This window comes from Pelophylax lessonae (assembly GCF_965119305.1).
Source record: "Pelophylax lessonae genome assembly, chromosome: 7".
Taxonomy (NCBI): Eukaryota; Metazoa; Chordata; class Amphibia; order Anura; family Ranidae; genus Pelophylax; species Pelophylax lessonae.
This window is the reverse complement of record NC_138774.1, coordinates 268,900,685-268,926,768: the sequence shown is the minus strand read 5'-3', so window position 1 is coordinate 268,926,768 and position 26,084 is coordinate 268,900,685. Positions and strand designations below refer to the sequence as shown.

Sequence of the window (26,084 nt, the reverse complement as noted above, 5' to 3'; positions counted from 1 at the left end):
GTGCAGCCACTGGCTTCCAATCAAAGAGGGGGTGCCATGTGCCAGCACCTGCTCTACAGTACCCGTGTGATTCCCTGTGAGTTTCTGTCAGCTACTTGTTGCTTTCCCCCATTCACACTTTGTTCACATTGTGCTTTAGTGTTTGCATTACTTGCCTGTTGCCGGGGTACCCTGGGATTCTGCGTACCTCAACAATTCCCAGTGCCCCAGTGTGTTTGTGCACCCCTGCCTCCTTTCGTTACCCGCCGATCACCGATCAGCGGGCTTTGATTGCTCGGTTCTCAGTCTTAGGGCCGGCAGGGGACAGATGCAGCACTGGACAGATGCTGCACCCACTTAGGTAAGTATGGCTCTGAAAAAAAACAAAAGTCCATACTTCTCTATAGAACATTATTTTTATGCCTGCGTCTCATTTCATATGTTAGTATATAAAGCAGGAAACAAGTACTTCAAAAATAGATATTTGATTTTATTATAAAAGATTTCATGTTGACAAAAAAAATTGGGTATGGGTTGAGATGTTGAGTGGATCCTAAACAATTAAAGCTAAGAATAATTTAAAGAGAAAGTCACAAAAAATGTGTAGTAAGCACATGCTTGTTTCATCCTTTTTCCAAATCTGTACACATACCAACCATATAAAATGCTTCATACTTCTCAAGCCATCAGTTCAAACAAGAAAGTTCTCCGTTTGAGACAATTTTATCAAGCTGCAGGGCATTAGACATTAGATTACTGTTCATTAGACAGTAAACCATAACTTCATGAAGGTCTGTTTGTCTAACCAATCACACTGGTTTTCCATTAGTCGTTATTCGATCATTTGACCATCAAAAGTTCACTTTTGCATTTACTCAATAAAAATCTTGTATAGTCTCCACAGAAACCAAAGCTCCTAACATATGTAGGGAAAAAGGCAGAATTCACAATTTCTTAACTTTGCAAATGATAGCATTTTGTAGCAATAGCTTCTCCCTTAAGGTGCAACTATTTTTTGACCAGGCAGGGCGAAGCAATGGGTCCACTTTAGACCTGCCCCCACAGTATATATATATATATATATATATATATATATATATATATATATATATATATATATACCTTCCTTTCACTTGCCACCACTCCTTTGCTGGGAGTAAAGAGAACTAAAGAGAAATTCTCATTTGACACTGACAACTTTGGCACCAGTGCTATCATATGGGGGCAGAGGAAGCAAACTTAGGGTAAGTAAACCCAACTGCAGAGACCGCCTTTAAAGTAAGCCTACTACTTTGTCCTGTATGAACTCTTTAAATGCAGATCAGTTGTTAAAATATTGAAAAACATTTTTCACTTTTTTTTTTTACTTATGCCTCGTACACACGCATCGATTATTGGCCGGGAATTTTCGTCCAACGTCCGATCGGCCGATTTTCGGCTTGTTAGTATGATGCTTTCGACAACCGACTCCGACTTTTGGGCCGAAAAAAATCTGGTGTGCAGGCTATAAAATTTTTGTTGGCCGTCAACACAACGGCCGATTTTCCGTCAGTCAGTACAGATTTCGGCAGACAAAAATCTGATGAGCAAGACTGGGCATGCACAGAGAAGAAAAAACACACAGAAAGTAAACCAGCACATGACATCACTTCTGAAGTTGATTTTTGTTGGCCGAGAAAATTTGTGTGCAGTCTAGAGCACATTTCAACCAACACAACAACACTGGACAAAAGACGGCCGATTGGTCGGCCGATAATCGTTGCGTGTGTGCGAGGCATTAGAGGATATTGAAGTAAAAGCACTCTGGCAAAAAAGCTTTATATTTCCCTTTCTGGCAGGCCATGAATGCCCCTCTTGATCTCTGTGTGGCGGTGCTATCTGATACCTCCGAGTGCATTAGATAGGTTGTCCTCCGCCTTGTGCTGTGGTCCTGCTGACCACTATGGACACAAAAGTGGGGAAAGGGGAACCACAGCGCCAAGTGAAAGACATGCTATATGGCACATGAAAATCTCTCCCTACCCTTATGTGACAATGCTGGCATCTGAGCAACTGAAAACCTTTTTACTTTTTAAGTTTTTGATAAAATGGGGAAGCGTTAATGTATTTATTTTTTTTATGCCTCCATCCTATTGGGGAGATTTTCTTTTAATTCCTGTCCTGCAGACACAACAGGAGGAGATAGAAAATTCTACAACATGAGAGGAATTCTCCTCTTAAGCCAGGGGTGTCCAAACTATGGTCCTTCAGCTGTTCAGGAACTACAATTCCCATCATGCCCAGTTATGTCAGATTTAAAATGCCTCATGGGAATTGTAGTCCCTGAACAGCTGGAGGGCCATAGTTTGGACACCCCTGTCTTGAGCAGTTAACACTAAAACAGGTTGGTACAACTCTAAAACTTTGGATTTCCTTTCATTTTCTCTCTCTGTGACTACGGTAATCAGGAAAAAATATAGAGGATGAATCTAACTAACAGGGACATCAACAGCAATTGAACTTGACAGGAGTTCTAATCCTTTCCTACGCTTTTCAGTTATATACATTTTAACTCAAGGCATGAGAACAGGCAAGTATAAAAATTCTCCTTTCACACCATGCTTGACTTTCATCGTCTTTCAGGGGCAACAAGCTCACTTTAGATACACTAAGGTAATTTCTTGCTTTCACAATGCCATTACCAGTCATTGACTTATATTGTTTGATTGTCCATTTTGAGTCCCCTGGTCACCAGCTTCATTGGCGGCTGAAGACTCCGTGTTTCGACTTTGTAGGAATTTGCGTACATCTTTGATCATAGGTCGCAATACCTGAATAAGGGCGTTCAGGGCTGCCTGAGACCCCTCCATGGCCTGGGCTTGGCGTTCCTGAGCACTAGCTTGGACTTCTTGGGACCGGCGTATCATCTGCAAGATATCATTTTGTTGCTCCAGGTGTTGAGCAATCTCCTTCACATGCAAGTTCGTTACTCTCTGCTCCTGCAGCAGTCGTGCGGAATTTAGTGCAATTCTGTTCTTTAGTTCTTGAGGTTTTCCCGTAACTTCAGCTGAAGGAGAGATCATTTCTACAGGGGTCTCAGAAGTAACTGTCGTGGGGGTTTCTGTTGTACAATACTCCACCACATTTTCTTCTAAAGTATGGTAGGTTGTCTCTGTAGGGACTGAGAAAGAAATTAATTATACTTACAGATCCTTTGTTCAGATGCAAGTCAAAATGTTTAGAACAGGGATCCTCAAACTGTGGACCTCTAACTGTTGCGGAACTACACGTCCCATGAGGCATTGTAAAACTCTGGCATTCACAGCCATGACTAGGCATAATGGGAATTGTAGTTCCTGAACAACTGGAGGGCCATAGTTTGAAGACCCCCATGTTTAGAAGGACATGCCAACATCTGCAATTTCCATGTGTAAAGGTATTCACAGACAAAAGTGAATGTTTTCACCATTCCTCCCCTTACAGTCAGACAGGGAACCTTCCTACATTTGTATTGTCCCCCAAATGCCTCCTGCCTAAATATGCTCAGTAAAACAGCAACTAGGCCATGGTGGATTTACAAGACCGGTAAATATTGCTTCACCCCAAAATGCCTGCCTGGAGCCTTTCCTCTGTCTTAGTCATAGGTGCCTGAAGCTTTTCCTCTGCCTTCTCCATAGGCATCAGCAGCCTTCTTTGTGCCCCCTCTATTGGCACCTGCAGTCTTCCCTTGTCCCCCTGCATAGCCACCTGCAGCCTTTAATCTGCCCTCTTCATAGGCACCTGCAGCTTCTTTCTGCCCTCTCCATAGGCACCTGAAGCCTTCCTTATGCACTCTCTATAGGTACCTGCAGCCTTTTCTCTGCCCTCTCCATTGGCACCTGCAGCCTTCTTTCTGCCCTCTCCATAGACACCTGCAGCCTTCCCTCTGCCCTCTTTGCCTTCTCCATGGGCATCAGCAGCCTTTAATCTGCCCTCTCCATATGCACCTGCAGCCTTCTCTGTGCCCTCTCCATATGCACCTGCAGCGTACTCTCTGCCCTCTACATAGACACCTGCAGCCTTCTCTCTGCCCTCTACATAGACACCTGCAGCCTACTCTCTGTCCTCTAAATAGACACCTGCAGCCTACTCTCTGCCCTCTACATAGACACCTCCAGCCTACTCTCTGCCCTCTCCATAGACACCTCCAGCCTACTCTCTGCCCTCTACATAGACACCTCCAGCCTTCTCTCTGCCCTCTATATAGACACCTGCAGCCTTCTCTCTGCCCTCTACATAGACACCTGCAGCATTCTCTCTGCCCTCTATATAGACACCTGCAGCCTTCTCTCTGCCCTCTACATAGACACCTGCAGCCTTCTCTCTGCCCTCTACATAGACACCTGCAGTCTACTCTCTGCCCTCTCCATAGACACCTGCAGTCTACTCTCTGCCCTCTCCATAGACACCTGTAGCCTTCTCATAGACACATGCAGCATTCTTTTTGCCCTCTCCATAGACATGTGCAGCCATCTCTCTGCCCTCTACATAGACACCTGCAGCCTTCCCTTTGCCCTCTCCATAGACACCTGCAGCCTTCCCTTTGCCCTCTCCATAGACACCTGCAGCATTCTTTCTGCCCTCTCCATAGACACCTGCAGCCTTCTTTCTGCCCTCTCCATAGGCACCTGCAGCATTCGTTCTTCCCTCTCCATAGACACCTGCAGCTTTCTTTCCACCCTCTCCATAGTCACCTGCAGCCTTCTTTCTGCCCTCTCCATAGTCACCTGCAGCCTTCTTTCTGCCCTCTCCATAGTCACCTGCAGCCTTCTTTCTGCCCTCTCCATAGACACCTGCAGCATTCTTTCTGCCCTCTCCATAGGCACCTGCAGCCTTCTTTCTGCCCTCTCCATAGTCACCTGCAGCCTTCTTTCTGCCCTCTCCATGGGCACCTGCAGCATTCTTTCTGCCCTCTCCATAGGCACCTGCAGCCTTCTTTCTGCCTTCTCCATAGTCACCTGCAGCCTTCTTTCTGCCCTCTCCATGGGCACCTGCAGCATTCTTTCTGCCCTCTCCATGGGCACCTGCAGCATTCTTTCTGCCCTCTCCATAGGCACCTGCAGCCTTCTTTCTGCCCTCTCCATAGGCACCTGCAGCATTCGTTCTTCCCTCTCCATAGACACCTGCAGCTTTCTTTCCACCCTCTCCATAGTCACCTGCAGCCTTCTTTCTGCCCTCTCCATAGTCACCTGCAGCCTTCTTTCTGCCCTCTCCATAGACACCTGCAGCATTCTTTCTGCCCTCTCCATAGGCACCTGCAGCCTTCTTTCTGCCCTCTCCATAGTCACCTGCAGCCTTCTTTCTGCCCTCTCCATGGGCACCTGCAGCATTCTTTCTGCCCTCTCCATAGGCACCTGCAGCCTTCTTTCTGCCCTCTCCATAGTCACCTGCAGCCTTCTTTCTGCCCTCTCCATGGGCACCTGCAGCATTCTTTCTGCCCTCTCCATAGGCACCTGCAGCCTTCTTTCTGCCCTCTCCATAGTCACCTGTTGCCTTCTTTACAATCACTTTAACCCTCAAAAATTGCATCAAAGTCGTACCTGAATGTTATACAATGCATCTTGTGCGCCACAGTTGTCCATTATCACTGATCAAATCCAAAATTGTATCCAAGTTGCACCCATCCAAAGTTGCATCAAAGCTGCACTCCAAAGTCTATGCAACTCTGGAGTCTTACAAGTGTGAATAGAACCTTAGAGCCCTTTCACACTGATGCGCTTTTCAAGTGCTTTGGTGCTAAGAAAAAAGCTCACGAAATGAACGCTTTCACACTGGGGCGGTAAAAAAAATCCTGCAGGCAGCATCTTTGGAGCGCTAAAAAAAAGCAACTCAAAAACACCCCTCTCAATTGAAATCAATGGGAAGTGCCTCAAAAGCACTGCAAAAGCACTGGAAAAGCGCTAAGCGCCTCAGTGTGAAAGGGCTCCTAGGATCCATTGACACTTGTGCGACTTGTCATGCAACTTTGGACATTAAAGTCGCATGACAAGTCATTCCCCATGTTTTCCATGTTTTCCAATGATAACCATTCATCTATGTGCAACTTAAAGTTGCAGAGACTTCAAAGTAGTTCTTACGCTACTTTGGTTCAACTTTCATGCAACTTGAAGGCCATTGACTTCAATGTTAACCCTCAAAAGTTGCATGAACAAGACAGTTACCACAACTCCAACCTCCTGTTCCAGCATTGGCCTCAGACAAGGTAAAGCTTTGTGAGTAAATCTACACAATTAAAATTTAAGAAAGTCTATACACATTCTTGGACAACTTTTAAAGTATATCTAAAGGCAAACTTTTTTTCTGGTTTTGTGTAGAATGTAGAGGGATTAGAACACCTGTCATGTTTTTATTGCTGTGTTCCCATTGGGGGGATTCACACTCTCTATTTGTCCTGGAGACCTTTATCATCGAAAGAGAAAGAAAATCCAAAATTTGGGGTTGTCATCAGAACAGTAATAGAGGGGAAATCTTCCAATAGGCGCACTAGTTCTGGCGACAACCAGGACAACCATACTTTGGAGGGATCATCTCCCGTTCCTGTTTTGGCTATGGGACAGGAAGTGAAAGGAAATCTCCCTAATAGGATATAGATGGTATATATAAAAACCTTACAGGGATTAGAACTAGTGATCCACCGATATCGTTTTTTCGTTGCCGATACTGATATTTTGGCCATTGAATATCGGTATCGGCCGATATTTTCGTACATTTAAAAAAAATGTTTTTTATTTTTAGCACTTGACAGGTACTGTTGTGGAGGGATCTGGGGGTCTAAAAGACCCCAAACCACTCCTCTGCCCTTAAAAGCATTTTTTTAAATCTGGCGCTGAGTACCCAGAAGTGATGTCATGACATCACTTCCGGGTTTTTACATGGAGACCCAATCAGAGCCGAATGCGGCTTTGATCGGGTCTTCTGGGGTGTGCAGGCTGGTTGCCCGGTGTTGTGCCGAAACCAGGCACTCAGGTCTGATCGGAGCTCCGCCTCTCTAGCCGTCTGCAATCCAGCTCCACCTCCCCAGCTTAAATGAATTCCGTCCCTCCAGCCTTCTGCACTCCAGCTCCTCCCATGCTCCCTCCGCTCCGTGTAATCTATGTTTTTAAGACTACACTACTTTAGCCGAGTGCCTGGGGAAACTGGTACTGGTCTCCCGGTGGGGCGGGAGATCCGGGCGAGCCGCGGAAGGCGGCAGCAGCATCGGTTGCCATTACAAGACAGCTTACCATCGGCTATGGACGCCGGTACTGGGGTGATGCCTCTAGCTGCAGACATCACTCAGGTACAAGCACTTTCCTGAAATATCGGCAATATCGGTAACCTCCGGGGGCCGATTCCGATATATCCTTATAATCCTCCCTTATTCTATCCAAAAGGTAAAAAGGTTTTGCCTTCAGTTCTAATTGAAACTGTTAGTTCACATTTACAGAAAAAATGTAAAGGTGAACACCCTCCCAACACTCCCCCCACCCCATGGTACTTACCTCCATGTTGCCGAGCCGTCAACACCCCCCATAGCCAGTCCAGCGGTCTGGAGATTTGAAACTTCTGCTTTTCTCAGCCAGCGCCTCCAGGACGGACCAGATGGGTTTTGACTGGTCAGCATCGTCACACTCAAGTCACATTCACATTAACAGTGCTGACCAATCAGAATCCATCTGGTCTGTCCTGGAAGCGCTGACGGAGCGGAGGTAGAACAGTGGGGATTTAATATCCCCGGACTGCTGGAGTGTCTGCGGGGGGGTGCGGACAGCTTGGCAGCCCCAAAGGTAAGTACAGAGGGGGGGGGGTCAGGCAGGGGTGTCCAGTGTTAGTTCACCTTTACATTTGGTAAAGGTGAACGAACACTGGACACCCCCGCCTGACCCTGAGAGCTGTGAAGTCCCATTCACAGCTCTCGTATGAGTTTTTTGGGGGGGCGTTTTGGAGCATTTTGTCTTGAATGGGTTGCCCACATGCACCAAAGTAGCCCCAGAACTTTTTTTTTTTTTTAGATCGGAACGAAGAGTATTTTTTACTACACTTTTTGGTGCGTTTGCAGCTTGCTTGTCGTGTGACAGGCGGGCATCTGCTACCCGCAGTGCTATTACCATTTTATAGCAACACAAGAGCGATGCGGGTTTGCAGCGCATTTTCCAAAATGCTTTTTCTGTGCAGTTTGCTATGCGTTCAGAAACACATAGATATGAATGAAGCCGGAGCATAAACTAACACTTTAACTACTTGCCGACAGCCCCACGCAAATTTATTGCGGCAGGGCGGCTCGGCTGCATATAATCACGTAGATCTATGTGATTATGTGCATGCAGTCTCGGTGGCGTGCGCGCCTTCCGTTGTGATTAGACACAGCAGGAGGCAGACCATGCGAGGAGCGGGCGCGATCGCCGCTGACCTCCTGCGATCTTCAGGGACACTGACAGGAGAGCCGCCTGCCTATGTAAACAAGGCAGGTGGCTCTCCTGTCACACAGGCACAATGAGATTGTGTGTCTCAGCTAAGCTGAAACACCGATCTCTGTGTGCCTGTCACAGAGCCCCCCCCCCCCCCCCCCACAGTTAGTAAGTACAATTTAGGAGCACACTTAACCCCTTGATCACCCCCAGTATTAACCCCTTCCCTGCCAGTGTCATTTATACATGCATATTATTTAGCACTGATCACTGTATTGGTTTCACTGGTCCCCAAAAAGTGTCAGATTTGTCCGCAGCAATGTCGCAGTCCCGCTACAAATCGCTGATCGCCGCAATTACTAATAAAAACAAAAAAATAAAAAGTCCAAAAATCTATCCCATAGTTTGTAAACACTATAACTTTTGCGAGAACCAATTAATATACGCTTTTTGGGATTTTTTTTTTTAACCAAAAATAAGTACCAGAATACAAATTGGCCGAAACTGATAAAAAAATTTAATTTTTTACGTTTTTTATGGGAAAGTTTTATAGCAGAAAGTAAAAAATATATATTTTTTTTAATCACAATAGTCGATCTTTTTTTTTGTTTATAGCGCAAAATCTAAAAACCGCAGAGGTGATCAAATACCACCAAAAGAAAGCTCTATTTGTGGGGGGGTAGCACGGCAATTGTATTTGGGTACAGCGTCGCACGACTGAGCAATTTTTCGTTAAAGTAACGCAGTGCCGAATCGCAAAAAATGGCTTGGTCATTAAGGGGGCAAAACCTTTCGGGGCTAAATTGGTTAAAGAACAGACTTAAAATGTGTGCGTCATTTTTTTTCCCAAGCTCCATGAGGATGAAACGAAAAACGTTGTAATTATTTCCACCATTTTTTTTTTATAATGGGTATTAATGGCATACTTGCCAACAGTCCCTGGAAATAGGAGCATGTCTCAGGTAATTTATATTGTCCCTGGAAGCGCCTGTTAATCGGGCTGCCCATAAATGTTATGCAGAAGTAGTGCAACTGAATGGGAGAATTATTCCAACTCTGCTACTGTGGCCTTAAAGCGGAGTTCCACCCAAAAATGGAACTTCCGCTTTAGGTATTCTAACCCCCTGACATGCCACATTTGGCATGTCATTTTTTTGGGGGGGGGGGAGCGGGTACCTAGTTTTGACAGGTACCCGCTCCCACTTCCGCTCGGAGCTCCGCGGCGCCCTGAACGGAAGTTCTCCTCTCCCCCTCCCTCCCTGCAATCTTCTGGGACATGTCAGAGGTCCCAGAAGATTGCCGGCCAATCAAAACGCGCAGCGCGACTCGCGCATGCGCAGTGGGTACCCGGCTGTGAAGCCGCAAACTGTCACAGCCGGGTGCCCACAGCAGTGATGCCGGCGCCGAGGGAGAGGATCGAGGCTTCGGGCGGCCGCATCGCTGGACCGTTGGACAGGTGAGTGAAATGGCTGGAACTCCGCTTTAAGTTTGAAATCCCCTTTTTAATTTCCTGTAATTCTCTCTATATTGAGTAGACCCTATAATCTGATAAGTAGGCGGAGATTAATTCTGCAGAGTGGGCGGAGCTTCAGGGAAGTGGGTGTGGTAATTGATAGCTGTGCTGCAAAGTGTCCCTGGAAATTTTTTTTAAATGTTGGCAACTATGTAATGGTGGTTTTTGTACAGACGCCGGCGTTGATCTGGCCCCATGTTACTTATCTCTGCCCACTCACTTTGTGCCAGGGTGACGGTGTCGGGTGAACTGATGGAGACTTGGGTGGGGATTTCGGTGGCGCACTCCTGGGCGGGCAGGCTGAGGATGGCGCTCTCCCCCAACAAGTTGCATATGCGCTGTTGCAGAGGCGTGAGCATGACGGGCGGCGTGCCCACGTCCCCCTCGCCCTCCACCGCGGCGCGCGCCTGCGACATCTTCCTGCGCACCTCCGTCTTCAGATCCGACCACTTTTTCTTCACCTCCGCCAGCTCGCGGTGGCACGTGCTAATGGCGTTGACGCGCTTCAAGATGTCGTACCAAGCGTTGCTTTTGGTCATCAGGGGCACCCCAGCGTTGTAATGGTTAATCAATATGTGCTTCTGCTTCTCCATCTCCTCCATGATGATCTCCACTTCTTGCTCCGAGAAATTGGTCTTTCTTTTCTTGGCTGGCGTAGCCATCGCCGCTCCGACGGTCGGGAATAAAGCCGCAATACGTAAATTGCGTAAACTGGGGCGGCACGGAACCTACGCAGCGTAACGGCTTCCAGAATCTGCCTCTTTATCGCGTCTCTACGCAATCTTGCGGAGGGAGGACGGGTCCCGCCCACACGGGCGAGTGTAACATTTGATTGGCTAACTAATCAGCGCCAGCAATTGCGTGACACTCCCGTCAATCATTAGTACAGCGCCACCATTGGTCGGTGTTATTAAAGCGATAACAGAAAAGTGCTGTGTAAAAATTAAAAACTGTGTAGGTTTTCTGTCAGGTGAATGGCGTTTAATATAAAAACTACGAATGGATTTCAAGCTAAGGAATACTTTGTGTTTTCATTTAAAGTTAAGTTTCCCTCGCAATGCCCGAGCAGCGATTGGTTGCTGAGCCTGCAGCGAGCCAATGGGCTGCGCGCTCTGTTCCGCATCACTTCCGGCTGGGCGGGGCCTGCACAGCGATGTGGAAGGGTTGTGGCGCAGACGTCAGGGGAGGTGTGAGGTGACGTGTTTCCGGCCGCCATATACCGGCGTCTGACGAAGAGAGCTGTGAGGTGCTCCGCTAACGACTCCCGCCGCTTACCCGCCCGACCGCTCTGGATCCCGGCGTCCCGTCTATGGCCCGTCCCCGCTCGCTGGTGTCGCCGCTGCTGAGCGGAGTGTTCTGTCAGTGTGATACATTGGGGGGAGCTCCGCACACACACGAGGCCCACTCCTCCGACCCGTGCGGGGGGCTCCTGTGTGGGGGGCCCGAACAAGAGCGACGCCTGCTAATCCTCTTCCAGGAACTGGACGTCAACAAGGACGGCGCCATCTGTGTCAATGACCTGACCGTGGGGCTCAAGAGGCTCGGGGTGCACCGGACAGAGCTGGAGCTCAGGGTAAGAGAGCGCTCATTGGCTGAGGGGGGAGGCGAGGACTACAAATCCCAGAATCCACTGCGGGGCTCACAGCTTACACAGCCAGGGCTGCTGATAGGGCAGTACAGTCAGACCTCCTGTACTGGGCCCAGGCCTCATCAGTTTGGGGGGGGGGGGGACATATGCAGTACTGTCTTATTGATGACAATTGTACAGTCCTGCTGGCTTCTGCTTTTCTTTTCTCCCAGATGCACTGCCGGGGGATTGGTTCTAGTATCTGCGCTCCCAGCTGTCTAGGACCCCCGTGTGCCCCTTTCCCCGCAGTGCTGCTGGTGTCACTTTTCTCCTGCTGGAAGCTGCTGAGGGCACATGGGGGGGGGGGGTTATTTCAGGCTGGTGAACAGAACCATCCTGAATGAACACAGTGAGTGATTAGTACTAGGGATCGACTGATATATCGGCAGCTGATCTGCACTTTGCCTGATATATCTGAATTGGCCCCCGGAGGTGACTGATATTGCTGGTATTTTGGGCAAGCGCTTGTACCGGAGTGATGTCAGCAGCTAGAGGCATCACCCTGGTTCCGGCGTCCATAGCCGATGGTTGGCTGTCTTGTAATGACAACTGATGTGGCTGGGAAGCCACTTGGCTGTCATTACAAGGAGCGGGAGGGGACGTCTGTCCCCTCTGCCCTCTGTGGCTGGCCCGGGTCTCTTTCCACCGCTCCTTGTAATGACAGCTGAGAGGCTTCTCAGCCGAATCGGTTGTCATTACAAGACAGCTGACCATTGGCTATGGATGCCAATACCAGGGTGATGCCTCTAGCTGCAGGCATCTCCGGAGGAGAAGTCCCCATCCCCCCACTCTGAGGGGGATGGGGATGTCCCCTCCCGCTCCTTGTAATGACAGCCGAGGGACTTCTCAGCCGCATCGGTTGTCATTACAAGGAGCGGGGGGGGGGATGTCCCCCCTGCCCTCCGTGGCTCACCTGGGTCTCCCGTCCCACCGGGAGACCCGGGCAACCAGCCTGCACAGCCGCCGAAGTTGCCCGATCAAAGCCGCATTTGGCTCTGATCGGGTCTCCATGTAAAGGCCGCATTCGGCTCTGATCGGGTCTCCATGTAAAAGCCGCATTCGGCTCTGATCGGCTCTCCATGTAAAAGCCGCATACGGCTCTCCATGTAAAAGCCGCATTCGGCTCTGATCGGCTCTCCATGTAAAAGCCGCATTCGGCTCTGATCGGCTCTCCATGTAAAAGCCGCATTCGGCTCTGATCGGCTCTCCATGTAAAAGCCGTATTCGGCTCTGATCGGCTCTCCATGTAAAAGCCGCATTCGGCTCTGATTGGGTCTCCATGTAAAAGCCGCATTCGGCTCTGATTGGGTCTCCATGTAAAAGCCGCATTCGGCTCTGATTGGGTCTCCATGTAAAAGCCGCATTCGGCTCTGATTGGGTCTCCATGTAAAAGCCGCATTCGGGCTCTGATCGGCTCTCCATGTAAAAGCCGCATTCGGGCTCTGATCGGCTCTCCATGTAAAAGCCGCATTCGGGCTCTGATCGGCTCTCCATGTAAAAGCCGCATTCGGGCTCTGATCGGCTCTCCATGTAAAAGCCGCATTCGGGCTCTGATCGGCTCTCCATGTAAAAGCCGCATTCGGGCTCTGATCGGCTCTCCATGTAAAAGCCGCATTCGGGCTCTGATCGGCTCTCCATGTAAAAGCCGCATTCGGGCTCTGATCGGCTCTCCATGTAAAAGCCGCATTCGGGCTCTGATCGGCTCTCCATGTAAAAGCCGCATTCGGGCTCTGATCGGCTCTCCATGTAAAAGCCGCATTCGGGCTCTGATCGGCTCTCCATGTAAAAGCCGCATTCGGGCTCTGATCGGCTCTCCATGTAAAAGCCGCATTCGGGCTCTGATCGGCTCTCCATGTAAAAGCCGCATTCGGGCTCTGATCGGCTCTCCATGTAAAAGCCGCATTCGGGCTCTGATCGGCTCTCCATGTAAAAGCCGCATTCGGGCTCTGATCGGCTCTCCATGTAAAAGCCGCATTCGGGCTCTGATCGGCTCTCCATGTAAAAGCCGCATTCGGGCTCTGATCGGCTCTCCATGTAAAAGCCGCATTCGGGCTCTGATCGGCTCTCCATGTAAAAGCCGCATTCGGGCTCTGATCGGCTCTCCATGTAAAAGCCGCATTCGGGCTCTGATCGGCTCTCCATGTAAAAGCCGCATTCGGGCTCTGATCGGCTCTCCATGTAAAAGCCGCATTCGGGCTCTGATCGGCTCTCCATGTAAAAGCCGCATTCGGGCTCTGATCGGCTCTCCATGTAAAAGCCGCATTCGGGCTCTGATCGGCTCTCCATGTAAAAGCCGCATTCGGGCTCTGATCGGCTCTCCATGTAAAAGCCGCATTCGGGCTCTGATCGGCTCTCCATGTAAAAGCCGCATTCGGGCTCTGATCGGCTCTCCATGTAAAAGCCGCATTCGGGCTCTGATCGGCTCTCCATGTAAAAGCCGCATTCGGGCTCTGATCGGCTCTCCATGTAAAAGCCGCATTCGGGCTCTGATCGGCTCTCCATGTAAAAACCTGGAAATTATGTCATGACATCACTTCCAGGTACTCGGCGCCAGATTAAAAAAAATAAATGACAGCATTCAAAACAGCCAAACTTGGCGTTTTGAATGCTTTTAAGTGTGGAGGAGGGGTTTGGGGTCTTTTAGACCCCCCGATCCCTCCACAAGAGTACCTGTCAAAAAAAAAAAAAATTAAATGTAGAAAAATATCAGCCGATATGCGATGACCAAAATATCGGCAATAAAAAAAACTATATCGGTCGATCACTAATCTGGGACCCCTGTGTGCCCCTTTCCCTGCAGTGCTGCCGGTGTCACTTCTCTCCTGCCGGAAGCTGCTGAGGCCATACGGGGGGTTATTTCAGGATGGTGAACAGCTTGGGGGGCTTACCATCCTGAATGAACACAGTGACCGATTAGTACCAATCGCTCCCTGTTGGGGTGCAGATATTGCCTCCATGCCGTTATTCACTTGAACGGGTCTTCTTTGATGGGGGGAATAATTTGGTCTATGGCTGCATAGCATTGCATTTTAGCAAAAGTATCATTTGATATTTTAATAGGGGGAGGGCCCTATCAGGTAGGCTGTACTGTGCCCCATGATTTCTATCAGCAGCCCTGTACACAGCACCCTGGGATTTGTAGTTCTGGTCCTGTACATGGTGTCTATGGGTTTGGGGGGTCCCAAAGGCAGTATTTCACAACTCTGGTCCTCAGGGCACACTAAGGCCTCTTTCACACGGGCGATCCGGTTAGATCTGCCTGTCAGTTTTTCAGGCGTACCTGATCGGATGCTCCATGCATCCCTATGGGGCAGCGGATGTCAGCAGAGACCTCTCCGCTTCCGATCCTGTCCGTGAAATCCGGATGGAAACCCTATTTTCCATCTGTCTGGAGGATAAGATCGGACAGGCGGTCCGTTCTCATCCGATCTTCCCATAGAGGACATCGGGGATCTGACAGCTCTGTCTCTGCACACAGAGCGTAGACTGAGCTGTCATCTGCCTGCTTAATGGGGATGGGCGGATTGATCCCCGCTGAGCAGAACTGAGTCCATCCCGTGTGAAAGGACCCTAACAGGCCAGGTTTGCAAGAAAATTGATATACATCACAAGTGAAATCATTTTCTGCTCAGTGATTGCAGTATTCTAGTCTGCATCTCCCCAAGGTAATACTTAAAATCTGAATGAAAATGTGTGTACTAGTGCACTCCCATTTAAATTAAATAATGTGCAAAAGGTATTAGTATGTAATTATACCGTATCTCCCACTGCAACAAGAGGCAGAGTAAAGTGACAAAGTGCTAAAAAGTACTTGAATGGTGAAAAATAATTTAAAATTGAAGATGACAATTAATAGGTGCTCCTCTATTATAAAAAATACTAGAAACACTTGAAAAATTAAATGCTGTGTTAAAGGGCATATAATAATCAATAAAACATCAATGATTAAACAATTGATTATGACAATATATAAAGTGCTTAGTGCAAAAAATATATCTGACAGTGACACCAGTGAATCAAAAAACATCCAAGACACAAAGTAAGGATGAGTCCTTTAAGTGTGCCCAGCAAGATATACTTAAAATCTGGCCTGTTAGTGTGCCCTGAGGATCGAGTTTAGAAACGCTGCCCCAAGGGGTTTGTTTAATTTGTAGGGATTTCCTCTCACTCCTATTGGCCACGGGGCAGGAGGTGAAGGGTGCATCTCAAAAAATTAGAATATCATCAAAAAGTTTAATTTCAAGTGTAAAGGTACACAGTATAAGAAAATCGGGTCAATATTTTTGTCAAGAGAATTTTCGTATAGAGCGTACACAACTTTATACAGCCGATTCAGAATTTTTGTAAGAGTTCTCGAAGGGACAAACTCCAAAATGTTTCTTGTATGGAGAAAAAAATGAACTATTTTTGCTTAATGTTTTCCGTTTGCATACGATTTTTGTACAAGAAGAATCAGTAAAGAGACTGCACATGATCAGAAATGATAAACAAAGTCTTTGTCATACGATAATTTTCATATAAATTTTTATTCATTGGTTCCGATTTGCTGTGAAATAAGAGGAAAATCAGACCATCGTTTGCCCGATTTTCTTAGTGTGTACCCCACTTAACTCATATATATTTTATAGATTCATTACACACAGAGTGATATATTTCAAGCGCTTCTTTCTAGGGCTACAACGATTATCTTCATAATCGATTAGTTGGCCGAATATTTATTCAATTAATCGGATAATAACCTTAAAGTGTGGTGTATAATTTAGTTAATATGTAAATTTAAAGAAAAAGGCAATTTATTCTTAAATATCTATATGAAGTGTTAAATATAAATAACCAGCTATATGGTTAGGGAGGAAAATCTCTATTTCACTCTGAGAATATCAGACAGAGGAGATATACTGTATATACTATTAGAGGGTGAATCTGGTAAATATCATCAGACTCCGAGATCAAATTTTTTTTATGAAAAGAAAAATTACCTTTTTGCCAATTTTTCAGACAGAACTGTAATATATGATGTATGACAGACTCTCTTGTCATAGGCAGGTGACTTGATAAAAGCTCCCTGCGCCTGCTGTCAGTTATGTTGGCCATACAAAAATAACGTCTTCCTTCAAAAAAGTGTTTTAAAGCGGAGTTCCAGCTATTTGACTCACCTGTCCAATGGTCCAGCGATGCGGCCGCCCAAAGCCTCGATCCTCTCCCTCGGCGCCGGCATCACTGCTGTGGGCACCCGGCTGTGACAGTTTGCGGCTTCACAGCTGGGTACCCACTGCACATGCGCGAGTCGCGCTGCGCGCCGTGATTGGCCGGCAATCTTCTGGGACCTCTGACATGTCCCAGAAGATTGCAGGGAGGGAGGGGGAGAGAACTTCCGCTCAGGGCGCCGCGGCGCTCCGAGCGGAAGTGGGAGCGGGTACCTGTCAAAACTAGGTACCCGCTCCCCCCCCCCCCCCAAAAAAATGACATGCCAAATGTGGCATGTCAGGGGGGTAGGACCACCTAAAGCGGAAGTTCCATTTTTGGGTGGAACTCCGCTTTAAGAACTTTCCTTCAATTTTCTAATCATTAGTGGGGTTCAAATCGACGTTCATTTTCAATAACAGTGATGATAAAATTAGAAGGAGCAGAATAGAAAACTTTTTGGTGAAAGAATTATCAGACAGTGTATGTGGTTTTCATTCAGAAATTACATTCATTTTTAAAACTGAATGCTAAAAGCAAGTGAAATTTTCAAACAACATTCCTTCCTTCAGCGAATGTACAAAGATTTTTCCTATGAATATTCCCATCCAAAAATCGATACGTGTATGGCCAGCATAACTCTCGGTTCACACCTAGGCGCTTTGCTTTGTTCTGTTTCTGCAGTGAATTTTGCTGTGTATTTTTGCACGCACAATTTTGCTGCGTTATACTTACCCGCACAGTGCAGCCCTGATGGTCCTTTTCTGGGGTCCCCTACCAACACTTCTGGCTCCTCCTGCCTTCAGAGTGCCTCAATAGCAAGCTGCAAATATAGTAAAGCGTGCCCCCATAGCAAGGTAAGAAAAACTTTTGTGAGGCACTCACTGAGCTGTTTGTGTGCTGCACGGTCTTCTGACATGTATGGAGGGTGTACTGAGCTGTATGTGTGCTGCACTGTATTTCCTTATATGTAAACAATGCATTCTGTATGCTGACAAACTAATTGATTATGAAATTAGTTAACAGCTATTTTCACAATCGATTAGTTTCGGCCCTATTTCTTTTAATATTGATGATTATGGCTTACAGCTAGTGAAAACCAAAAATTCAGTATCTCAGAAAATTAGATTACATAAGACCAATAAAGGATTTTTAATACGGAAATGTTGGCTTACAGAAAAGTATGTCCATGTACAGTATAGAATGCACTCAATACTTGGTCGGGGCTCCTTTTGCATGAATAACTACATCAATGCGGCGTGGCATGGAGGCGATCAGCCTGTGGCACTGCTGAGGTGTTATGGAAGCTCAGGTTGCTTTGATAGCGGCCTTCAGCTCGTCAGCATTGTTGGGTCTGGTGTTTCATCTTCCTCTTGACAATAACCCACAAGATTCTCTATGGGGTTTAGCTCAGACGAGCTTGCTGGCCAATCAAGCAGAGTGACACCATGATCATTAAACCAGGTATTGGTAGTTTTGGCAGTGTGGGCGGTGCCAAGTCCCGCTGGGAAATGAAATCCGCATCTCCATAAAGCTGGTCAGCGGAGGGAAGAATGAAGTGCTCTAAAATTTCTTGCTAGAAAGCTGCATTTTTAATAGTCTTTAGGGTGTAAAATGTTAAAACCAAACAATCTTTTAGCAACTTTTAAATGTTCTGAAACTTTTCCTAAGAATTTTTTTTATCCATCTATGACCAGCTTTAGACATCATTCACACATTGCACATCTGGGATCTCAGGATCCTCTCCACAGTTTCAGTTCGTGTTTTAAAATAGCTGAAAAATGCACACAGTGGGCTTGGGCGCTGTACATTCTTAAGCGCACCCCAAATGTGGTGAAAAAAAATGTGCAAAGCTTGCTGCTGGAGAATCCTTGGCATGTTTGGCAGCTCATTCAATAAAATGGGCTGTGCTTGACACATGGAAGCACGCTAAAATTGTGCCGAAACATACGTTTTCCACTCTGTAAATTGGGAATGGGCCTTAGATGTTTTCAATGCTTCACAATATTCCTGTGTGCATTCATGCCTGCGAATGCACCCCGTCTCTGATTTGATGCAAGAACCCCAGCAGGGGGTCCTGTGATTAGCTAGGAGAGGCAGCCCCAATGGGAGGTTGCTGGTTCTTGCAGCTAATCGGTGACACTCGCATGTAATTGCTCATGTGAGCAATTGTTTTATGAATGATTGCATGCGAGTGGCCGCGATTTAGCTGCGGAAGCCATCCGACTTCTATTGCTTTCAATGGTCTGCCTCTCCCAGCTAATCACAGGACCCTCACTGGGGTTCTCCCATCTAATCAGAGGGCAGGGTGCATTTGCAGCGGTAAACGCACCATAAAGCCCAGTACACATGGGCCGAATGTCAGACGGCTTCTATTGAAGAATGGCCTTGTGTATAGCAACCGTTTGGCCGGCTTATCGGAGGCTCATGACCAGCAGGGGGGGGTTCCCCCTGTTAGAACACAATAGTTTAGAAGGGGAGATTGAGGTACTAACATCAGATTTTTAGTACAGCGGCTCTGACCTGAGCTGTCAGTGGTGTGCATGAGGCTTTAGTTTACAGAACTGTGGTAGCCTGTACAAAATTAAAAAAAAAAAAAAAAAATGCTAAATTTTTAGTGCTTATTATCCCATAACCGAAATAGTTAATGCATTTGTTAAACACTTGGTGGTGGTTTTTTTTTTTTTTTTTGTGAATTTGCTAGCCTTGAGTCAAATATCGCATGAGTTATTTTAATTAAAATATCCTGTGTAGAAAATGGCATGGAATGATCTGTAAAGGTGGCAATATGTTACTATACAATCTGATTGTGCCATCTCCTTTATGGTGCCCATACATGCTCCCATAAGGGCCTGTTTGGATCTTTTTTTTTTTTTTTTTTTTTTATTTACATATAACAATTTTTGCATGTTATTAGTGCATGATTTTAAAATAGAATGTAACGCATTTTGCATGCATTTTCATTCCTGGCCACCTGGGAAAATTGAGGTCTCAAAAAAAAATGCACTCAAGTGTGGAAGGTTTTTGGTGAGTTTTTGTATAGACGTTTCCAATGGGCCCCAGCTTGGCAAAAGTGCACAGATGTTAACAGACCCTAATGGATTGATTTCTATTCTGATGAATCTTCCCCTGATAGAGATAATAGATTTATAATCGACAATCTATTCGTCTATAGGGCATACCCAGGGAAGTCTTAAGTTATTCGCAATAATCACGTCTGTTTTACCATGTAATCTCATAATGTGGTCAATTGAAGTACAATTGTATTCATGATCAAAGTGCCTTTAGTGTTGTGGAATTATGCAAATCATTCATTATGCTCATCATTCCACCCTGGACAATAGCCTCAGTATGAAATTAGCCATAACTTTTTTTATTGTTTTTTCCCCCAGTGATTTAAGACTCAATCGACTGTCTACGGTTTTGATCAATATACACTGATCAGATAATAAAGTTGAAGCTTGAGTTGTGTGGCCATATATGACACTATCTGTACAGCTAACAAAGTATATTGTAAACCATCTTTATGATGGTCATACACATGCCATAAAAGATTGATTTCTGTTCTGATCACTCTCTCCTTATAGTATTAACAGCAGAAACAGGGAAGCAGATTTCCGACCATCATTAAAGCAGACCTTCACCCTACCTGTGAAGTTGTCCTACCTATGGACTTTTTTTTTTTTTCCTCTTTGTAAGGATTTATTTGTAAGCAGCGCTTCTTTTCTTCACGCCTAGGTGAGACTTTGTCACTGCTCCAACTTATACACAGATGAGATGTCCCGCAGGGCTTGGTTTCTGAGAGAGTCCTGCAGCACATTTCTACGCATGTGCTGGGGTCCCCGGTATCTGTGCACATGCTGGTTTTGCTGTGTATGTGCAAAGACCGCTGTTATGCCTCGTACACACGTACCGATCGTTGGCCGACCGATCGGCCGTCTTTTGTCCCCGGGCTGTCGTGTCCGCTGAAAAGTGCAAAAGACTGCACACGAATTTTGTCCGCCGACTGCAGAAGTGATGTCATGTGATGGTTAACTTTCCCTGTGTTTTTTCTTCTCTGAGCATGCCCAGTCTTGCAAATCTGCTGTCTGTCGGCCGAATTCTGTACTGACTGGCGAACAATCGGCCGTTCTGGTGTCGGCCTACAAAAATTTTAATGCTTGCACGACAGATTCTGTTCGGCTGAAAGTGCGCTGTCGGAAGCATCATACTAACAAGCCTACAATCGGCCGAATCTTTTCGGCCGACAATCTGCACGTGTGTACGGGGCATTAGGGAAACAAATAACTTTCCTTGTCTTTGCACATGTGCAGCATTTTCACGGTATGTGCGCAGAGCCTGTAGGTGCAACTGCACCCCCCCACCATAATGAGGATACACTGTTCTGATCCATTCATCAGATCCACGCAGATGTGCACTCCATGATGGGCATGGAGCTCCGTACAGCCAATGGCCTGCACAGAACACCTATGGATCCCTGGCACTATAGGATGCCCTTTGCACGGGTCTTCGCCATGCCCATGTGAGAGAGACCGGTGTTATAAATCTCCACTTACTGTAAGCAGGCATGTGAATGTTACATCACAGGAACCACTGCAATTGGTAAAAATCTATCTGTTGGTGCTGCTCACTGATAACCTTAATAATCTGGTATGCTTCTGCCATTTCTTGGTGAAATAGTTTCCAGTATTGTAGTCAGGCAATAGTATTGGTGATCTTCCTTGTACAGCCAGGTAGAAGTTGTGTAGGTTACTCTTACATAGTTTGTGAGGTTGAAAAAAGACATCAGTCCATCCAGTTCAACCTATGATGTGTGTGTGTTTGCTTTTAACCGTACATTGTATACCCCTCTGTTGTGGTCTCTAAGGTGCCCATCTAATAGTTTTTATAAACTATCGATGCTCCCTGCTGATACCACTGCTTGTGGAAGAGAATTCCACATCCTTACTGCTCTGACAGTGAAGAACACCCTGCGTATTTTAGGGTTAAACCGCCTTTCCTCTAGTTTTAGTGAGTGGCCACGTGTCTTATTGTATCTCCTTTCTCTGAATAGTTTGCTCCTTATGCTAGGGTCGCCAGTACAGTATTTGTACATTGATATCATATCCCCCCTCAATCGTCTCTTCTCCAGAGAGAATAGGTTCAATGCTTGTAGTCTTTCCTCATAGCTGATGTCCTCCATTCCCCTAATTATTTTTGTTGCCCTTCTCTGGACTCTCTCCAGTCCCAGCACATCCTGGACTCTCTATCAACAACAGGACCATGGGCCCTACTTAGCTCTCTTCCCCCCAAATACTGAAGCCGAGCTTTGTCCTCCTTCCAGCCCAATTTTCTTTGTCACTATCTTGGCCTGACCTAGTGCATACCTCGAGAAAATTCCATTCATTCCTATAAAGAGACTGTATTTCCCAATGACAGATGGCCTTTCTATAGGAATAAATGACCCTGTGCATTTGCAGACAGTGTCGATCTTGCAGGTACATGTAGAGTACGTGTAGCATATAGGGGGAGGTAAAAACAAAAAAAAAAACTGCAGGCAATTGCATATAAAGGAGCTGTTCAATTTGAAGTTTTGTCTATCAATTCCTGAAGTTTACACAGCTTTACCCCGCAGCCCTGCCTAGCAGTGGAGGGTTATTGATCTTAAGTTCTGAACACTTACAGGTCACCTAACCATCCCCACCCTGTGACTGGACAGTGAAAGAATAAGCAGTGCAATAATTAGCTCACCTCAGTTACTCTGCTCTCTCCTCCTGTCAGTATGCTGCTTGCATTTCAGCACAGTTATTTGGCTTTGTCCTATCTCTCTATACATTACCAAGTCAAATCTAACATTTTAAAAGCCGAGGTTGCAACAGATTGCTGAAATGTGATTCTTTTAGGAACCCCCCCCCCCCCCCCATGTAATTTGGAATTGCATTTAAAATAAATCAAATATTAGGAGAAAGTAAAATATACTTGCCTTACAGCAGCTTTTGAGGATCCAGAATCTCATGAAGATTCTCCTGCACTGTCGAAGCGCCTTCCCTGAATTTATTTGGCAGGCCTGTGGCATCGCCCCTACCAAGGTGCCATTTGAGGCACCTGGGGTGTAAAAAGACAAGTGTGTATATATGTATGTTTTACCCTGATGTGGTATCAGTGAGCAATGTTGCTGTTTATGTGGGAGGGGGCTCTAATGGCTTCATATCCTATGCTTTAGGGATGGAAAAGTTATTACTTGGTATGGATGTATAATTAGCCTTATCTTTACAGATATTCTGCCATCTGTATACCTTGAACCTATACAATCTGTTATGTGTTATCTTATCTGTAATGGGTGGTATCTTGCAGTATATGGACTGCCATTTCTTTTCTTTTTTTTTGTAAATTTCCTTTACACCCATCCCCCTATCGGGAAGATAGACATAGACACAGCTGATTGATGATGCCCTTTTGTAAAGATCCGTCCCCTGTGATGATTGTAGAAAAATCGAATGGAAGAATTTGCTGTTGGAGGAAGGAGGTGGTCAGTTTTGCTGGAAATAGAAGATATGGGTTCTCCATTTTAAAGTTTTATTTTGCACACCAGCAAAACCATACCATTCCAGTATCGATTGAAGGTATATTATTCAAAACTGTTACACAAACACATAAAACAAATAAAGCCATAGGCATTAGGGCTGAACGATAGTCGATGTGATATCGACTATCGTCCTGCAGGCATGGGCGTTATTCATATCGCCGAAGACACGATATTCAGGCATTAGGCAGGGAAAAGTCGGGACTGGGGGGGGGGGGGGGATTACATCCGTCCGACACTTCCCTCCCAGCTCTGCCTCTTAGTCTCCAGCCGACCATTACTCCGCCCTGCTCCGCCCATTGTCTCTCCTGGCTGCATCGGGGGCGGGATAAAGCTGTAATGTTTTGTAAATAGATTCAATGGAGAGACAATGGATGGAGCAGGGCGGAGTAATGGTCGGCTGGAGACTAAGAGGCAGAGCTGGGAGGGCTGGAGTGTGGGGTGGATTGTATGGCGGCGGAGAGGCTACAGTGCAAAGCAGCAGGAGAGGGGGGAGAGACGTCCGGAGCATGGCGGAGGAGCACTGTGGGACAAAGGCTGCTACTGACAACTTCACTCAGCCCGCTTCCTCTACACTCTGGCTCCGACACAAGGCTCGGGCTGTCCGGGCGGGAGAAGTTCTACAAGTGTAGTGGATCCCCTGGCAGAAAGCTGAGCTCTGCTAACTGATCCCTCCTCCGGAGACTGTCTGGGAGAAATATCGCAATATATATCGTTAAAAATGAAATATCGCAATGTACTTTTTCCCCCAATATCGTGCAGCCCTAATAGGCATAGTATAAAACCTGAACGGTAATGCCTGAGCGGCAACTGGGCATTTCAGTACTCTGTAAAGAAGTGTAACAAAAGGCAAATTGGAAAAAGCATAACCTCCGTGGAGGTTAGATGGCAAACAAACTAGAATGAGAGGAAAATGAACAGACTCTAAAGGAAATGGCAGATAAAGAACAGAGTGGGGTGGAGGGGGCGTTGGGAATAGGAAGAGATTGTTTAATGCAGGGCTCAACAAACCCCAGGTGCCAGGTCGCATTGGCAACTAGAATTAGTGTCCTGGTGCCTGGGCTACACTGTGGCAGGTGTCAGACATCCCAAGTCTCCTGCTAGATGCGGATGTTTCCCGATATCCCGGCTTTCTGTATCAGCTGTCAGAACGGAGCTAATGCTTCCTGTTTAGTTCCGGCTCCGTCCTGTCACAGGCGGGGTGATATCAACTGCACTCCGCCTTTGAGGAGGCCAAGATATGCAGGAAGCATCGGCTCTGCATGCTCCCTTCAGCACTGCTGCTCACATTCTCTGCCAGCAGTAATTCACATGTGCTAGGGGTGCTACTATCCCCCAGCACATAATTGTAAATATCCCAGCGTGTGCAGTGTTTGACTCCTACCACCATCACCACTTCAAATCACTGAATGGGTCATGGTGGTTAGTGTTCCTTTTAATATCTCTGAGGAAGTAAACCTCTGTATACTGATCCCATTTCATTTGATCATCCTCTAGTTGTGTTAAATTGTGGCGCTTTTCCACTGCATGGAACCTAACGGTTCGGCTCACTTTTGTGATTTTCCACTGCATGGTACCACATGGTACGGTGTTGGAACGGTTCGGTACGGTACTGCGGCGCTTTTCCACTAAATGGAACCGAACGGTACGGCTCGCTTAAACGGTACCACCTCAGTTGTGGTTCCAAGAGGGCCGTACCAGTACCATATCCCACAATCCTTTCCATGCAGCCTTGACTGTTTGTCACTACTAGCCACTGATTGGTCAGAGAATTGTTGTTATCCCACCCACTTTACTTTAGTGGAAAAGCAAACCGTTCCAACACCGTACCATGCAGTGGAAAACCTAGAAGGGCCGAGTGGACATGAGTCCGTACTTGCAGTGGAAAAGTGCCATTGGTGGACAGGGGGGTGCCACCTCCCTGAAATTCGTTTTTTCAGGTTGGGATGTCTGTTGTCTCCATGCTGCCCCCCCGCCCACGTGTACGCAGACTAAGATGCCGCGCCGCCCGGTAATTGAGGCCGTAGCTTTTGCGGCCTGCTGTAGGGAGACTCTTACATCGGGGAACTGGCGCCCTCTTGTGGTGGCTGGGGCTGCAATAAGCAGTCACTGGCGGTGCTGAGGGTTTCCCCTGCCACTTCTCACTGCTCGGAGAAGAGGTTGAAGATGTTGAGGGCTTGATCTGGTGCCCTGTCCTTACCGGTGAGTGGATAGAGTGTGGGGCAGCTGGTCAGGACAGCGTCAGTTCCATTTACAACCCCACAAATATGGAAACTGTTTTTATTTTCTATCAAAATACATTTTATTTTTCCTCTCCCTGTCATGCCACACAGCCGAAGCCCCTTTCCCATGGGCTGTCTAATCAGGTCCGCCTGTCAGTTTTTTTTTTTTTTCAAGCAGACCTGATCAGACCCTCCATTCTTTTCTATGGATTGGCAGATGTCTGCTGACATCTGCCACCACCCGATCTTGTTGACCATAAACAGACATATATGGTGGTCCTACTTTTCTTTTTTTCGTCAGAAGTCTGACGAATCGTATCCGATGGCATCGGATTGAAATGGACAGGCAACCCACTTCCATCTGACTGCCCCATGAAGGAGAGCGGGACTGTCCATATTTGCTCGGCTCATAACTTTTTTTTTTTTTTTTAGCTGGCTCCTAGCTTTCAAGCAAATTTGTCAAGCCCTGGTTTAATTTTCCCTGAGTTTAGAGTCTTCTCATCCCTCTACAGTTATATTGGTGAATTTAGGCACAAGTTCAGAGAAGGGAAACAAAAGGACAATATTGAGACCTGGTGCTGCACCCTTTACC

General features: G+C 46.7%; 2 protein-coding genes across 3 annotated transcripts in view; one reads left to right on the top strand and one right to left on the bottom strand.

Moving 5' to 3' along the window:
- Positions 1–2,365: 2,365 nt before the first annotated feature.
- On the bottom strand, positions 2,366–10,669 carry NAIF1 (nuclear apoptosis inducing factor 1). The gene is made up of 2 exons (XM_082262663.1): positions 10,118–10,669; positions 2,366–3,139 (listed from the first exon to the last, which is right to left on the bottom strand). The coding sequence occupies exons 1-2, from the start codon at positions 10,557–10,559 to the stop codon at positions 2,664–2,666; spliced, it is 918 nt and encodes a 305-aa protein (XP_082118789.1). The 5' UTR covers positions 10,560–10,669; the 3' UTR covers positions 2,366–2,663.
- A 410-nt stretch (positions 10,670–11,079) lies between these two features.
- Positions 11,080–26,084, top strand: part of SLC25A25 (solute carrier family 25 member 25) — a 47,792-nt gene continuing 32,787 nt past the window's right edge. The window contains exon 1 of one of the 2 annotated variants that reach the window (XM_082263455.1): positions 11,080–11,470. In XM_082263455.1, coding sequence (XP_082119581.1) covers positions 11,207–11,470 — 264 coding nt within the window. In that variant the 5' untranslated portion in view covers positions 11,080–11,206. The remainder of the gene's footprint in view (positions 11,471–26,084) is intronic. The other variant, XM_082263456.1, reaches the window with a different exon arrangement.